Raw genomic sequence first — 17,786 nt, 5'->3', positions numbered from 1 at the left:
CTTGCTCAATTTCTATATTTCAGAATCATATTTAATTGGTGTAGGCTGCTTCAGTAATTTATTTTAATGTTTCATGAAGGAATCTGAAATAAGCTTGTAGTTGTAATGTAATTTACAATTTAGGTGAAGTAGATTCAGTTGGTTGCAGTAGAATTCCTGAGATTGTTAGATCTAGGAATCTTCACAGTTGCCTCTAAGCTCTCCTGTTGAGGTTAGGACTTTTTCCTCTAGGTGAAAGTTAAAGCAATAACAGCAATAATTAAGGGTCGGTTTATACAGACTCATATCCCCTACTAAATTAGGTGAAAATTGTCCAAGGGAATACATTATGATAACCAGCTACAAACTTTTTAAGTAGATCAGCAGATAAATTAAAAGGGATGAAAAGGGGGCAGAATTTAGTCCATTTAATTTGACTTGTCCTAATTGGATAGGCAGCCAGAAGTCTGCAAATGTGCTACTTGGTCAACTGAACTATTTTTAATTTAACGACATATTAAAATTGTCCTAAATCTAATATAACTACATAGACAACTACTAATGTAGTGGCTTTTAGTTGACAGTGCCGTAGTTGTCAACCAACTCTAGAAATGACGCTGCTGACACCATTTGCTTAGAGATTTTCTCTGTTAAATTTTAAAAAAGATGATCATTTTCTAAGTTCATGACATTACTTTCCCATCTTAGGTGGAGATCATGGACAGGATCTTCTGTCTAATGCTTGCCATAAAATATGATACCGATCTGCAGAATGTTATTCTTCCCTTTACATCAATGTTAATGTCTTTTTCCTCTTCATGCAATCCTCTCACTCCTATTCAAACTGTGTGACTTTGGAAATAATTCACAATTCTAACTACAATGCCAGCGATGATGTTAAATTGCTCACAACAAATAATCGAATTACAAGCAAACCAGCAAAAAATAACAAGAAACCAAAAGCAACCAAGCATGCAAAGAAATAGATTCATCATTCAGGGAAGACGACACCAGGTTAGACAATACATATCTGCCAATAGATATCCACACATTTTAATAAGCAAAATGTAGAAAGAAAGAAAAAAAAAAAGTTATATTAATGCCACAAATGATCAGAATAGATCAATGGGACTACAAAGCAATGGTAATATGGAGATTCTGAAGGCAACTCTAAATGCAGAAATAACTACAAATAAATATCAAAAATATAGAAATAATATATTGTTCAAATCAAAAGAATAAAGAATCAAATACTCTATTACCTTTTTCCAAATTTGACCCCTTCGCCCATAAAGAAAAGCAGATAATACTCCCAGCATAGCCCCTGCATATTCTGCTAATACTGTCCTGAAAGTTTTGACAATACATTGGTATGTTAAGGTCTTCTAAAACAGCTCATTATATAGAAAAAATGGTTTGTCAAATTTGCAATAACGGAAGAAGGGTCATGAGATTAAAAGCAAAAGAGAGAATAAGATTTGCACGGACACCTCTTGCATTTAATTGATCAGCAAGGAAAATTTTCCAAGAATGTTTAGACCCCTCAAAATTTCCATGATACCATCTCCTTAGTTTAAGGTAACCCATGTCTATAATAGGTAGCACTCCCTGTTACACATACCCGTTTATACATCATGGAATCCTATTTGAACAGACAACTCTAATTTCCCAACTCAGCCAAAGAAGTTCTCTAGGAAAATGGAACTGAGATTATTTAGCTTTGTGTAAGTCACAATATGCATCACTCATTTCCATGAATTACTGTAATTTTGTTGAAATGCCTTGTGTGATCTGCTGGAATACTCGAGGTTCAGTATAGAAATTATGCAAATAAAAAGTGAGTCAAAAAGGATGGAACTACTGAAAGAAGTAAGAAAGATCCCAACCCTAACCAGGATCGCTTTGAAAATACTAAGCAATCGTGTCATTTCTCTCATTAGTTGGGTAATTGCCATTTGTTGTCTGAACTTGGAGTTAGACTTTAAGCTTCATCTATGATACAAAAAGCAGGTCCTTGCTTTGGATTTTCTGCCAGGACGAAACTTAAAAGACAATACAGCAAATGATAAATTACTCACCCCGTGTACATAGACAAATAAATACTGGCCCAGTCTTAAGTTTTCTTGAAGAAATTGCAATCTAAAGCTTTAACTTACGCAGTAGAAAAAAGTTGAAGACCGAGACTTTTGGATACTCATCTTGCAGCAGACACAAAAACTTGCTCGTGAGTAATGTCATCTGCGAGGTAGCAGGTTCAATACTAGGAAGTTTCTACTGACACGAGACTTCCAAATAACAGCAGATCCTTTATGGCAAAAGCATTTGTGTTTCAGAAAAAGGCATCTTTGCTAGAATTCAGTACCTATAAGCAATGTACAATTCTGAAAAAGCGATAACTCTTGGGAGGAAGTTGGAAGGCAAGAAAGAGGGAAGAACCGCTTTAAGAGCACTCAAATTGGAAATAAGGGATTTCATTATTCACAACTTGATATACTTGGTTTGGAAATACATTAAGAAAAATAGCAATTGCATTCTGTGACGAAACATGTCCATGATATCGATGGACATAATGGAACAATCTAGAGCAAAATATATTCACAAGATCAATAATGCTGATTCTCTTCGCTCTAAAAAACCAACACTGACATTGAACAGTAAATAGTCGATGATTAGTTTGTTTATTATAGAAATACAAAAGGGGCCATAAAAACATATTTGTAACATTGCCACCAGGAGCCCCAAAACCAAATTTAGGAATCTGTTACCTGACAGGACCACAAGATTCCAGTCCCTTCCCCCATAGTACAAAGTACAGTGCCGTTATTCCTCCATTTATTACGGAAGCCACAACCTGAAGAAAATGACACCACAACCTTTACTTTCTTGACTTGAATATCGCTGAAGAAATCATTCGAGCCTTTACATAATAAACATTATCTCAAGTCAATTGGGTTTATTTCAGGTGGTTGGGATGAACGATTATTATCCTCCCCACCCAGGTTTTGGGTTTATTTCAGGTGGTTGGGACAAATGATTATTATCCTCCCCACCCAGGTTCAATTCTGCAAGTGACATGTTGAGCGTGTGACTTTGAGCATTGTTTATTGTATGGCCTTGAGCCTTATGGAATATCTTACCCTTGCCTACAAGCTGGAGGGTGGGGTGATTTGTTACATGGAAAAAATAAGCATTATCTCAAGTAAAGTTAAGAAATACATAAATTGAAATGAAAAGGTAATGCCTGTGCTTTTATGCATATCATAAATTTTAGGGGATAACATGACCTATGTGCTTTTTCGTATTTGCTATAAAAATTTCAGGCTAAACTATTTTCCCAAGGAAAAATCACCTGTGCAAAGCATTCAAGATAACTCACCAACCTGTGAAGTAGATAAAGGTCGGCCTTTCCACGGTCGTTGTATGGCCAAAAATATTGCACTTGATGAAAGCAAACAAATAAACATGAATACAACAATTGCAATACCAGTCTGAGTTAAATACTGGTATGTAGCATACACAGACCATAACCGCATGAACCTGCCAAATATGTGAATAGCTTGCAACGGAGTATGCCTGCAATGAAAATAACTTTTAGACTAACACTCGCAACCATACACCAACATACATAAACTTACATTTTTAACAATAGCACACAGAAGTATGCGAAAGATGATCATCAAACAAACCAAGGGCGCAGTGGCTTTTCCATTAAAATTTCTTGACAGAAGATACCTTTAGACTCAATTCAAATACAACAACACATACATCCAGAATTTAACTCCATCCTTTCACACCTGACATTATAACAATTATGGGCAGTTGACAACACTTCTTGTTTATTTCATTGGGCGCATGTGACTGGCATACAAGCAAATTAGCAAAAGTTCATGACAAGTAATTGCCATGATGACCTGAATTTCATATCCATATGAATTAAGTCGATGGAGCCATAGATTAGCGACCCAGGACTATGTGTGGACTTCTTCCACATGGATAACAGCAATTAATATCAAATGGTATTGACCATGTGTGACTCTTTCCACATGAGAAGTTTGGGTTAGGCATGTTTAATCCTCTAGATAGAGGTTCCCAAAATAAAAATGCAGTACCTATTTTCTTTAGGATATGAATAGGCTGCGACAAATGCAGACTTGCCAGTTTCTTACGTACATGTAAATTGTGGCTGCAGGATCAAGGGAGACTGATCTGTACCAGTAGTTTCATATTGGGTACAAAGTTTCCATTCCACCCACCAATCAGGGATAAAGAGAAAAAAATGGTTCAATCATTAAATATAAGTTATAAACTAGATCAGTTATTAGAAATAGCGGAAATTCAATTACAAGCAATGACAAGTAATCAAACTTCTAACTACAAAGAGGACGAATTATACTTAAATAAAAAAAATATATATACTACTACCAATCAAGAGCCTAAACGTAAAAGACCCAAAGGTATGACATTTCCTGATTTTGAGTGCAAAGCAGATGGATCTATGTTACGGGGTTGGCATATAAATGTTGATCCTTATTTCCAAGAGTGTCGTATTCCATTTAAAAAATGGGATGAATTAAAAAGAACCATAATAGATTCTCATTTCATTGAGAAATCCAGGCCTTCCAACATGGAATGAGCCAAGCACCCTAAAGTTGCGTAATACAGCAACAGGATCAAAAACTTAGTCACTGGAATGATGAGTATGCCCATGGTGTATCAAATGGTGCAATTCATTGATGGCTTAAAACCTCGGATGTGAAGTTCAATAGCCACAATAAGCACAGCATTAGAACAATCAATAAAGAAATCAATCCTGAAAGCAAAAACAATGAATCAAACCAACCTGTTAACACCTTACAAACAATACTTAACAAGAAAAACAAGACAATGATTTACAGCCTACAAAATAATCTTAATATAAAGAAAAAAAAGAGCATCTGTTTCTATAAGAAACAGGAGTGACTGAAATACTAGAGAAGATAAATTGCATCTCAAGTGAGCTGAACTATAGTAGTTAAGTAGGCCACCCTAGATATGTCCTTAGGTCAGCATGCCCAGGATAGATACAAGCTGACCTTAAACATCCTTGACTGACCTTAGTTGACATGACACATGAACTAGTGTTTTCATACCATACTATATTGCACAATTTCCCACCAATTCGACATATTCTATCTTCAAAACTTAACAAACTTCTAGAATTGCAGCAAATAGCAGACCAAATTTCCTTATTTAAGGTAACTAGTGACCACCGTCCTTATCTATTGTAGTGATTTACTTGGTATGATACCACTAAGCTTGTACTCGAACACTAATCAAAATAAAGATAATCTTCATTACAGAGGCATTAACCACAATTTCTTCTCGAGTCAGGCATGTTCCAGTTTATAATAATCTCCTCCCTTATTAATTATACTTTATTGCAAAATGTAACATCATGTGTCATAGACTTAGCCTTAGACTATCAATCATAAACTTGTACTGGCTCTACCCATATAACTGCTTAATAATCCTATCGTTTAGCCTTCAGATCCTGCTACTTTTTCAACTTTGGATGCCACTCCTGTGGTTTCAAGTTTGAGCATTATTCTTATTTCTCCTCCTTTCGGTGTTATCATTTATTTTCTTTGCCAAATTTCACTGTAACGATGGGCATACTGTAGAGCTGAACCACAGGTAGTGAACCAAGAACAAGTGAAATGACCAGAGTTTCTATCATGGGAGGTTTAATTGAGGCATACCCATCTCCTTGTTCAAGAAGGAAACCACATCATTTGGCCCAAGGTCGGGAGTATCCCGGGGGACCTGAATCACGGATGACAACTTTGAGATCTCAAATCACTGCCCACTTCCTGTCTTTCCATACAACTGCAACCTAATCTCTAGCATGCTTGAGTTCCCCCTATTGGGTTCTAGTGAGGTCGGCATCTAGGAAGATCCTCCGTGTGGGTGGGAGTGAAGTCAGACTTCTCTTAGCCCAAAAGGCTCTGAGCCGATCCTCTAGTGTCCAAAAACGAAGGATCAGTTTGGAGTTGGGCCCCATCCAAGCATGCTCAATACTAAGGTCCTTTAGATCCAAGGTGTCGTGGATGAAGGAAGTGGCTATCTAAAGGGGGTCTGGAGGGGTCACTGGAATTGGGAGTCCACATACTCTCAAATTGAGCTCGCAAGATCTATGGAGACATTCTTCATTCAACTTTGCTTGTATCACTCCTTTGACCACAGCGATAAATGGTGGTTTGTTCCTTTTTCTAGACCACCTCAACACAGGGACTAAGTGCTTGTTGCTATAACTTTGTTTCTTGTTTAATGACCGCTTGTTGTGATCTCATTTCTTCTTAAAGAGTTTTAAGGTTCGAAAGTCTTGTTCTGAGTGCAGGGGAATCTATAGTTGGTTGCTATAAATGTATGCTTTCATGTGCTTTCATGTTGTTTCATTTCGAAGACAATTGTTTGAGGTCAGTTAATTCTACGTGGAGTTGTTTTTTTTTTGTCTCAAGGCTTTCCACCCTTTGCAACAAGCACTTGACCTGGGCTGCCCAAAATGAGAAATCTCGTTTTAAGGCAATATTAGTGGGGTTGTAAGTCTCCTGTCAATCGTTGCAATTATGGGGGAATTAGGTATGCTTCTCTTCTACTGTCATTCACCCAAGAGAAGTTGAAGGTGGAGGTTGTTCCATTTATGGAAACCCTTGTGGATTTCCTTAGCAAATTAACTAGAAAATTTGTAGAGTAATCCATGGTGAATTTGCTCTCTCACTGGTCCTTTTTCCAATTATGGCTTACGGTTGAATTTCACTCAAACTTGACGCTCAAAACAGTCGCCAGAGCCCTTTCCATCATGTATCTTTTGCTCTCAATTTAGGTTGAAGCTTCCACATTCAATCAGCAACAAAAAATCCGTCAAGCAAGTCGTGGTGAATTTGCTCCCCCATTACTCGCATGACTAGCTAACTCGCCCTCCCGCTATGCATGTTTCCGACTATCGCTACATCTGAATTTTACTCTTCAGACCCGACGTACAAAACCGTGCAACGCTCGAATGCGTAGACTCAACACTCAAAATTGTTGTTGCTGCTATACTCGAACACAACGCTTAGAACCGCTTCCATGAGCCCTTGTCATTGTCGATTTTCAGCTAACCCACTCTCCCACTACTCACATTTCCCCTCACAACCATCGCCTCTACTCAGAACCACCACTGCTATAATCAGACCCAACACCTTGAAACCATGCCCAAAACCTTTGCGCAACCTACCCATGATTGCCATACCACCATAAAATATAGCACATAAAAGAAAGATCACAATTATTACTTTATCAAATTGAGTGGAGTTTGCATTGATACACAAATGTTTGGGAAGATTGAATGGCCAGAGTAACAGAACCCATACACATCGACTACAAAAAGAAGGTTGGTCCAATTCGCCAATGAACTACTAGGGTGGAAACCTGCTCCATCTGTGGCTCCCACCCAAAAAACTATGACGATAACCAAAATAGTTGCAAGCACTCCACCAACTAAGAAATAAGAAAGAATGTGCAAATCTTTCAACCAAATAGTCGACAATTTCAAATGAATAGAGAGAACTCAGTTCAAACTTTAGTCACAACGATATCGAAATAAAAATCTGGAAAAAAATAGAGATAAATGTTAGATTTCTTTAAAACCCAATAATTGATAGGCAATTTTCTAAGTGTAAAACCAGAAATACAAATAGCAGTTGCTCTGCAAACTTAAATTGCAAATACACTAAGTTTTCTACCTTAGCATGCATAGCGGAAATTAATAATAAATCAGAAGGAAAACACATAGAACACAAGGTACGCCCAAGAAACACCAACTCCAAGGAATACCTGCAAACTTTGTGTGTCTTTCACCACAGGAAAACAACTAATCAACTTCAAAGAGAAATCGATCTCCCTTTTGTGCACTCGTTCTGCCAAATGGCTGCGCAGATTGGCCTATTTGTGCCCTATACAGACAAATAATTATCTCTCTCTTTGTGCACACGTGCAAGTTGAAGGGTTGTGCTAATGTTGTTTGAGTTAGAGCAACTCAACCCTCACTCAACTCTCCCTCCTGGTCATTGAAACTCTGGAATCTGTTGAAACCCTAGTCTCTCCCTTCACTGATCTGACACACATTGCTTGTGCTCTTTGAACTAGCTACTTACTCAATCTATCTCCTCTTATAATTTTGACCTAAGCCCCTCCTTCACTCTCAACAACTGAGATTAGATCTTGATGAAGAGTTGAGATTAAATCATAAGTTAACTTAGGATTTATAAATTTTTCCTAAGTCCAACTTTAGGAAATAGTTAAATAAATTAATATTCTACTAAAGTGGTTGTCGTGTGGGTCCCTCTGCTAGCCTTAGCACTTAGGCAAGCAGAATCCATTCTTGCTCTACTCCAATCTGTGAAAATTATGTTGCAGTGATTGATTTATTTCTCCTACTTATTTACAATAATAAGTTATTTACTAATGCTACAGCAAATATCAAAATAAATTCAATTGCAGACTTCATAAATCATGAACTTGAGAAAAACAAGAGAAACACCAGCACATGAACAATCACATTGACACACTTGTTTTTGGACAATAGTCCTCGGAAAAACCCAATGCGAGAAAACCGATGCAGCAGATCTGAGGGTTTCTATTAATGGCTGTAAAATTTTAGTACAATATGGATGCCCCAAAGAAATGGCAATCCACTTAGATAAGATAACTGATAGAAAAATAGTGAGAAATTTCTCACATTGATTCTGGAGATTTTGCATTGGCCCCAGCTCCTGGATGACCCACTACGCAGTCACTGCATGGCTTCTGCGTGGAGACTCCCACTGACTGTGTCACCCTTGATGTTGTTGCGTCTGTTGCTGAGAATTCGAGATTTCATCTGTCAATCACCCACAATGATTCCTGACACTGATCTCTGCTATCCCCAGCAGTTCTGCGTCAACCTCCTCCAGTTGCTGCATTTTCCCTCCTTGGCATTGCGCTGCCTTTCTAATCCCTCACTGTCTTCTCTGGAGTATATTCATTGGAACAAGAAATCGCTTCCTTCTAGTACTACCTCTGATCCTCACTACTTGATCACTGGTTCGAATTCCTTAGCCAACCCTGCCCTAGGAATATCAAACTGACTGATCAACCCTCTCTGTGTTTTCAATTAACCCCAAGCCTCCTTCTTATACTTTTCTCATTGAGACTTCAACATACGAGATTAAGTCTCTAATCAACAGCTAAGATTAAAACTTGACTTGATCTGCTTTCTAGAACATTCTCACCCATATTTTGATTAATACCCATTAATACTTTAATTTTCCTAAGTTTAGACTTAGGAACCCCATAAAAAATATTAATTATTTTAATAAAATACAATACGGGTGGAATTTCACCAAACGGTTTCAAGGTTCTTTAAAACTCATGTGCCTTAGCCTCTCCACCAATTTTCATGGCTAGAGCACATCTGATGCTACCAAAAACTAACACTCCCTCTTAGCAAGGAATGTGCTCTAACAACAATGTCCAACTGCATGCTGCTCTGTCTTTGAAGCATCTCCTTTCCGCACTGTTGCTGCCATCAAAACTGTGCTTTTGTTGCTACTGTATTGTTGCTCACGATACTGTTGCATCTGTACTACAGCTTCCTCTCAAATGTTGCATCACGCTATTAAAAGGGATTTTCCAACATACTCATTTGTTCTCGGAATTGAACAAACTTTGTTCTTCTTAGAGCCTTGGTGAGTACATCTGCTACCTGATTTCCTATGGGAGTATACTCCAACTATACCGCCCCACGCTGAACACAGTCCCTAATAAAGTGACACCGAATATCAATGTGTTTGGAGCAATCATGAAACACTGGATTTTCATAGAGCTTTATACAACTTTGATTATCACAGAAGATTTTTGTCACTTCCATTCTATTCCTGAATAGATTTACAAGCAGTTTCCTGAGCCATATAGCTTCACATGTTGCTTTTCTAGCTGCCATATACTCAGCTTCAGCTAAGCTCAGTGCTACAAACTTTTGCTTCTTACTACACCAGGAGGTCATCCCAGATCCAATACCAAAGCAATACCCAGTGGGACTTTTCATGTCAACTGAACTTCCTGCCCAATTTGCATCAGTGAATCCACTCAATTCAATATCATTGCCCTTGGTGTATCTTAATCCAAAGTTGATTGTTCCCCGCACATACCTGAGAATGTGCTTTGATGTTGCCCAGTGCGCCCTTTTTGGTTCCACCATGAACTAACTAAGGGTGTTGACAGCATAACATATGTCTGGCCTGGTGTTGACCAGATACATAAGCGACCCAATGAGTTGTCTGTATAAGGTGGGGTCCACTTCCTTATCTCTGGATGTTATTTTCATCCAATTGGTAATCATAGGCGTAGCCATAGGTCGACAATCCTGCATTCTGAATCTTTTTAGAATTTCTAACGCATATCTACCTTGGCCAAGGAAGATCTCACCATCCTGTTGCCAAACTTCCAATCTTAGAAAGTAGTGCATTACCCCCAAATCCTTCATGTTAAATTCTGTTTCCAGGTTCTTCTTGCAATCCTCTATGAGTCTGGATGATCCCGTCAAGAATAGATCATCCACATATAATACCAGAATTAATAGCTCATCTTCTACTAACAGATAATAAAGATTGGGATCAGCATCACTCTTGATGAATCCCAACTGTTGTAAGTAGTTGTCAATTCAACCATACCAAACTTTGGGTGCTTGTTTCAACCCAGACAAGGCTTTCTCAATCTACACACATGAGTTCTCTTTTCATGTGTTTCGAAACCTTCTGGCTATTCGATATATACCTCTTCTTTTATCACCTCATTCAAGAACGTTGTCTTGACATCCATTTGGTGAATCTCCCACCCCATCTGTGCTGCAAGGGATATAATGGATCTGATAGAGGTATACCGAGCTATTGGGGTAAAGGTCTCTTCATAGTCTATTCCTTCCTTTTGTGCATATCCCTTCGCGACGAACCTAGCCTTATACTTGTCTATGCTACCATCTGCAGCATACTTGATCTTGTAGATCCATCTCGAACCCACAACTAATCTGTTCTCTGGTCTTGGTACAATTTCCCAGACATCATTCGTCATAATGGAACTATACTCTTCTACCATGGCATCTACCCACACATGGTATTGTACAGCTTTACGAAAACTAGAGGGTTCTTTGACCTAAGCTACCAATGCTTGGTACCTGTCAGGCTGTCTACACTGCCTTTTCTAGGCTCTAGGAGCTCCAACAAATTCCTCTACCTCCCTCTGAGTCTGTCGTACTTCTCGGCTAGTCCTTCCACTGGTGGTGGGAGGTTCCATTTGTTTTTCTTCCTATTGTTGTACCTGTTTTGACACTTCTGGCTCCTCTTCTCTTGAGGAGATGCTAGTACTGGTTACACGGCTTGAACCAGATACCTGTCTTCTTGCTAGATCTGCTCCCTGTTGCTGGACCAGAGGAACATCCTCAACCTGTTCTTCAAAAGGCATCTCTCGAGATTTCCTGAAAGCTCTATCTTCCATGAACTTTACATCCCGCCTTACTACAATCTTCCTACTGCTCAAAATGTAGATTCGGTATGCCTTTGAAGTCTCGTTGTAACCCACAAGATATCCAACTTCAGCAGTCTGCTATAACTTGCTCCGCTTCTCATCTAGAATATGACAATAAGCCACACTTCCAAATATCCTGAGGTGACTCACTTTTGGCTTCTTTTCCATGAAAACACCCTCCGGTGTCTTCTTTCCTAAAGCCCTGTGAGGGGTCCTGTTCTGAATGTATACCGTGTTGCATTCTTATGCCCATAAAAACTTGAGTAGATACTGATCATATAACATCGCCTTTGTCGCTCCAACAATAGTTCTATTCTTCCTTTCTGCGACTCCATTCTATTCTAGATTATAAGGTGTTGTCCATTCTCTTCTGATCCCTTCTCTTGCGCAGAAATCTGTGAAGTTTTTATCCGTGTATTCTCCACCATTATCTAAGCGCAATATTTTGATCTTCCTTCCTATCATGTTTTCCACTAGAGCCTTAAACTCCTTAAACGCATCAAAGACCTCATCCTTGGTTTTTAAGGAATAAATCCAAGTTTTCCTGGAATGGTCATCTATGAAGGTGACAAAATACTCAACACCACTGGTAGCTCTTGTAGAGACATTGGACCGCAGATGTCTGAGTGTATTAAACCCAATACACTCTGAGCTTTATTGTTACTTCTGGAATAAGCCGCTTTGGCATACTTGCCTAGTACACAGCCTCTGCATGTATCATCATGCTTGGTAGTAAGCACTGGAACCCCCGTAACAGTTTCCTTGAGAATCCTTAACGCCCCATGATGTAAGTGTCCCATCCTTCTATGCCACAGTTCATTCAAGTCTTTCTCTCCACTGAAATTATTGCTTATCAATGCCATAGGAGACTCGAGTCGCAACTTATATAACCTGTTGCTTCAAGTTCCAATCTGGGCCCTCTTTTTCCACTTAGGATGCTTGACATATACTCTGTTACCAATGAAGTATACATCATATCCTTTATCTTGTAATTGAGATACTGAAATCAAATTCATTCCCATACCTGGCACATGCAGTACGTTAGTGGCCCGAAGACTATCTCCTGCTACTGTCTGGAATGTAATGGTTCCCTTTCCTACTAGGGTGCATTTCATCCTGTTACCCATTGTGATTTGGAAGTTCATTTGTTCCTCCTGATAGCTCGAAAAATATTTTCGTTCTCCAGTCATATGAGTTGAAGCCCCGCTATCAATATACCAATCCTCGGCTGATGCAGAACTCAATAAGCAAGAAAATTCCTCTTCCGACCTGGAAGCTAATTCGGAAATATTGTGATCCCTACTGTTCTCCATGCTATTTTTCTCTGCTGGTAATTTCTACAAGGGACTGCGTGAATCTTTTGGAGATCGATTTGCTACCAATGTGGCACCACCACCCTATATTGCAGAAATTACTACCATCTTGCCTGATCTTTGCTCTGATACCATGTGAAAATTATGCTACAGTGATTGATTTATTTCTCCTATTTATTTACAATAATAAGTTATTTACTAATGCTACAAGAAATATCAAAATAAATTCAACTGCAGACTTCACAAATCATGAACTTGAGAAAAACAAGAGAAACACCAACACATGAACAATCACATTGACACACTTGTTTTTGGACAATAGTCCCCAGAAAAACCCAATGCGGGAAAATCAGTGCAGCGAATCTGAGGAGTTCTATTATTGGCAGTAAATTTCTGAATACAATCTAGATGCCCTAAAGAAATGGCAATCCACACCAATGTTGCACGAAGCGGGAGCGAAGCGGAAGCGCGAAGCGGAAGCGCGGAGCGCGGAAGCGTCATTTTCCAAAAATCTAGGAAGCGAAGCGTCCGCGGAAGCGTCTGCTATATATATATATTTTTTTATATTTTTTTGCATTTATACTCAAAACAAACATCCCAAATACCAAATTAATTGTAGAAGACATGAAAACATGCATATTTTTGCTGGACAATGCTTGTACAATGCTTGTTACCAATAACCTATTTTGCTTGACATTAGGGTTTCAGCATATAAATATTATCCCTGCCTCTGAATTGTAATGATGCCATACATACAGCTGAGACAAATTATGTCATAGTGCCAAGATCAACACTGTGTACTGTGCGAGATCATGAGCATATATATTACTATGCTAAGGGAGACCATACATAATACTGAAATACTACCAAGGTGCCATACAATGTTGAGATGCCATACATATTTGATAGTGATGACATGAATAACTCCACTGATGTCAATGATGCCATAATTCTGAGGTGACATACATAGCTGGAATGATGATAATGATGTCAAATGTACAATAGTGAAAATTATGATGCCAACGAATATGTATTGCATATGAAATATCAACGTATATTATTGTGCCTAGACCATCCAAAGATACTGTAGAGACCATACCAGATAATACAGGGCGATTCCAACAAGGTTGTAGATTATACGCAGAGAAGAGTCATAGGTATTACAGTGATGCTGAGATTAACAGGCTGGGAGGAACCATACAACAAAGACAACAAATGTAACATATATACATGTGCTCTACTGAACCCAAACTACATACCCCCGTATACATAAAATTGTGTGGAGACTTGCGTATCGATTGTGCCAAGATTTATATGTCATAATGCCAAGGTCATAATATATATAATACACAAAATTAACCATAAGAAAAGCGCAGAGCCGAGACTATACATTAGAGCGTTAACAATAATGAACCTCTGTGATGAATCACAATGTAACAAACCTCCGAGATGATGAACCATAATATAACCTCTGCGAAACAAATATATGTGATGATGTTGTTACAGTCATGCAAGATTATTATTCATGAAGTTAACTTTTAAAAGAAATTAAAAAAAATTTAAGTTCATTTTCGCTGCCCGCGGGTTGCGTCCGGGTTGCGTCGGGGTTGCGTCCGGGTTGCGTGCGCTTCCGGGCGGGTTGCGTGGCGCAACCGGATGCCAGAATCGCCCTCCGAAGCGCGGATCCGGGCCACCGCCACCTAAAAACCAGGAAGCGTGTTTAAAAAACGGAATCGCGCCACCTGCAATTTGGAATCGCGCTTCGCCTCGAGATTCCGAAACGATTCCGCACGGGTCGCGGTTCCGGGTTAGGATCCGGGGGGGGGGGGCCGATTCCTGCAACCCTGATCCACACAGAGAAGATAACTGATAGAAAAATAGTGAGAATTTTCTCACACTGATTATGGAGATTTTGCACTGGCCCCAACTCCTGGATGATCCATTGCGCAGTCTCTGCGTGAGCCTACGCAGTCACTACATTTCCTATCATGATAGCAATATTTTACAATAACTAAAAAGAACTAAGTGAAGAAGGTTATCTCAATCATAGTAAACATCTCTCACTTCTTCCTTCTTTAATTTCTTCTTCTCAGGTTCTTCCACTTCCTCGGTGATATGAACTTCTTCCTTTCCTCCTTTGATGTTGTCCTTCTTGGGCTTTGGACAACCTCTCTTGTATTGCCCATATTCATGACAGGCATAGCATTGGATCTTCGACATATTTTTCTGCTTTTTCTAAGGACCAAACTTCCCAAACTTTCCTTTTCTCTTGGCCATGGTAGCAAATGCTTGTGCTTGCTCATTTGATCCCACATTACTTTTCACCTTCAACCTTGTTTCTCCAATTTTGCATAATGAACAAAGTTCATTGAATGGGGTAGCTTCCTTCTTTCCATAGATGCTTGATGTAAAATTGCCCCATTCCTCTGGTAGTGCATTGAGCACTATGGTGGTCATTTCCTTATTAGACATTATTTCTCCCAACTCTTGTAGTTGGTCTCTTATTTCGAATACCCTCATAAAGTATGAGACTATTCCATATTCCTTTGATATCTTCCTCTTGTAGAGTTCTTGCCTCAATGATATCACTTCTCCAGCGGTACTTATGGAAAACAATTCTACTGGCTTATCATATATTTCTTTTGATGTCTCCAATTTTGATGCATAGGGTATGAGAGGATCTTTGATGGATTCTATGAGGACCATTTGAGCCCTAACTTCCCCTTTCATGTACTTTGCCAGAGCTTTAGCTTCTTCCTTTGGTGGTTTAGCGATTGATCCCTTAACATGATCAACAACTTCATTTTCTATGAGAGTCAAATCAATCCTCTTCTTCCATCCAAGAAAGTTTGATGACCCAACCAATTTGTCACTTTCCTGCAAAATGAAGTCATTTTGATAGGTTCAGATGTGGACATAAGGTACTTACTTCTGAAGATACTCCTTGATGGCAATATCTTCAACTTGATGCCTTCTTGATTTTGATGATGATGTTGATAATAGAAGATGTCTTCTTGATGAAAATGTCTTCCTTCAAAAGTGATCCTTCAAAGGGAGGAAGATCACCTTGGTTCCTTGATGATGATGACAACGCCTTTTCCTGCTTCCCTCGGATGTGTAAACTTCAAGATGCTTCAAAATCCTTCTTTTAGTGAAGGTAGGGTTTTTGAGGTCTTCTTCTCCTTGAGGTGATGATTGTGCAAGGTCCCAAGAATGCTTCAACGGTAGAATCCTTGTTTAAATGAACTAGGGTTTTTAGGTCTTCTTTAGTAACCTTCTTCAAGATGATGATGTAATTCTTGTTCTTGTAGTGCCTTTGAGATGAGAGGTCCTTCTTGATGATTGATGCTCTTGATGATCTTCTAGTGCTTCAACCCTTGAGTGTCCTTCTTTAAGTTACCTTTCCTTGACTTATTACCTTAGCTTTGATACCATGTTGAGAAATATAGGGGCAGCTAATGATATATGATTTCTCGAACTTTGATAACTACTTGTGATATATTTTTACTTATCTTAATAAGCTTCTTCTATCAGTTGATTATTATTAGCATTTTCTATCATCAAACAGCTACCAAACAGTAAAATCAATGAGACAATAGGACACAAGATGTAGGTGATCAGCCAAGGCCAAAACCTCTCCAACTGAGAGGAAAACCCACCAAAATTCTTTCTCTTCTTATAGACCTTCAATTGACAAATTCCAAGACCTTTGACCCTTGACCAAGACCCTCCAAGAACAAGTCAAACCTTACTTCTAGCAACTTCTGCAAATCTGACTTCTAATAGCTTCTTCTACAACTTCGACCTACCCAGCAGCTTCTTCTGCAACTTCAACCTACCCAACAACAACTTCAACCTGCCCAGCAGCTTCTTCTGCAGAAACCCTAACCCTTGCACATGTGAGAAACAATGGTGTATTTTTGCTCCTCTCTTCTTTGCTTGGGTAGATTCTCTCTCCTAGAGAATTCGGCTTCCAAGATAGTTCTTCTTGATGACCTAACTTCACTTCTGCAACTCGGCTTTACTGCAGCAGCATGAACCCTAATTCCTTCACGCATGTGGAGAGAAGTAGCCCAAAAACAATCCCAACTTCCAAGGCTCGATCTTCTTCCTTCGTCCTCTTCTTTTTCGCACTTTTCCTTGTGAGAGTGAAGTGTGTGTTCCAAATGAGGTCGAAGTTTTCTTTATATAGGCTTCTCAATGGGTCAAATTTCTCCTTTAGGCTGACTTGTCTCTTCATGTAGGGCGACTTGATCTTTGTGCCATGACAAGGTCTTGGAGGGTCTTTTGACACAATAAATTTTCTTTTACAACATGTAACATCCCCAAATGGGTCTTCAATACATGACAATGACTCAATGACTTTATGACAAACCTAGAAGCACTCAATGGGTGCTCGACCTATAAAATAAATTCTCGAGCATGAAACCTATGCCTCAAGACTCACAATAATAAATTTATTTCTCTTTTCATTAAATATATAAAATCATGATTACATGTGTCATTATGAAGACTGAACCTAGTTACATATTTCAACACAAGTAACGTATGATCATTAAATATTATTAATGGTGTTTAAGCTCAAGTCTCCTCTAACGTTTACATTAGGAAGCCCTTACTAATTTATAGAAACAATTTCTAAACTAACTAAGTCCTAAAGAATAAAACTCCTCACTAAAAAGGCAGTGTTCATTCTAATTAAGGCCCATGATAAATTAATTAATTATGATCATTAGAATAATCAACAATTAAAAGGATTTAAGTCACTCCAACGTCTATCCTTGTAAAAAGCCCTTCAATTAGTCTAACCTCTCTATAAAGAAAGACCTATCACTCCTTCTAAGTCATAACATCCTCAACATATGAATCATCCCTGAAATTTCGGCCTATCTAAGGATCTCTGAGGCAAATAGA

General features: G+C 38.8%; 1 protein-coding gene across 2 annotated transcripts in view; it reads right to left on the bottom strand.

Moving 5' to 3' along the window:
• The window catches only part of LOC149179475 (zinc transporter), a 328,009-nt gene that overhangs the window by 192,503 nt on the left and 117,720 nt on the right, over positions 1-17,786 (bottom strand). For both annotated transcript variants that reach the window (XR_016258286.1, XM_089420675.1), the window contains 3 exons: positions 3,360-3,552; positions 2,745-2,830; positions 1,242-1,326 (listed from right to left, as the gene is read on the bottom strand). Coding sequence is in view for 1 of the 2 variants with exons in the window: in XM_089420675.1 (XP_089276801.1) it covers positions 1,242-1,326; positions 2,745-2,830; positions 3,360-3,552 (364 nt within the window). In the remaining variant the exon portion in view is untranslated. The remainder of the gene's footprint in view (positions 1-1,241; positions 1,327-2,744; positions 2,831-3,359; positions 3,553-17,786) is intronic.

Source organism: Pinus tabuliformis, chromosome 4_1 (genome assembly GCF_031772625.1).
Source record: "Pinus tabuliformis cultivar Carrire ecotype Pingquan chromosome 4_1, CPIR1, whole genome shotgun sequence".
NCBI lineage: Eukaryota > Viridiplantae > Streptophyta > Pinopsida > Pinales > Pinaceae > Pinus > Pinus tabuliformis.
This window is presented reverse-complemented; position numbering and strand designations above follow the sequence as displayed.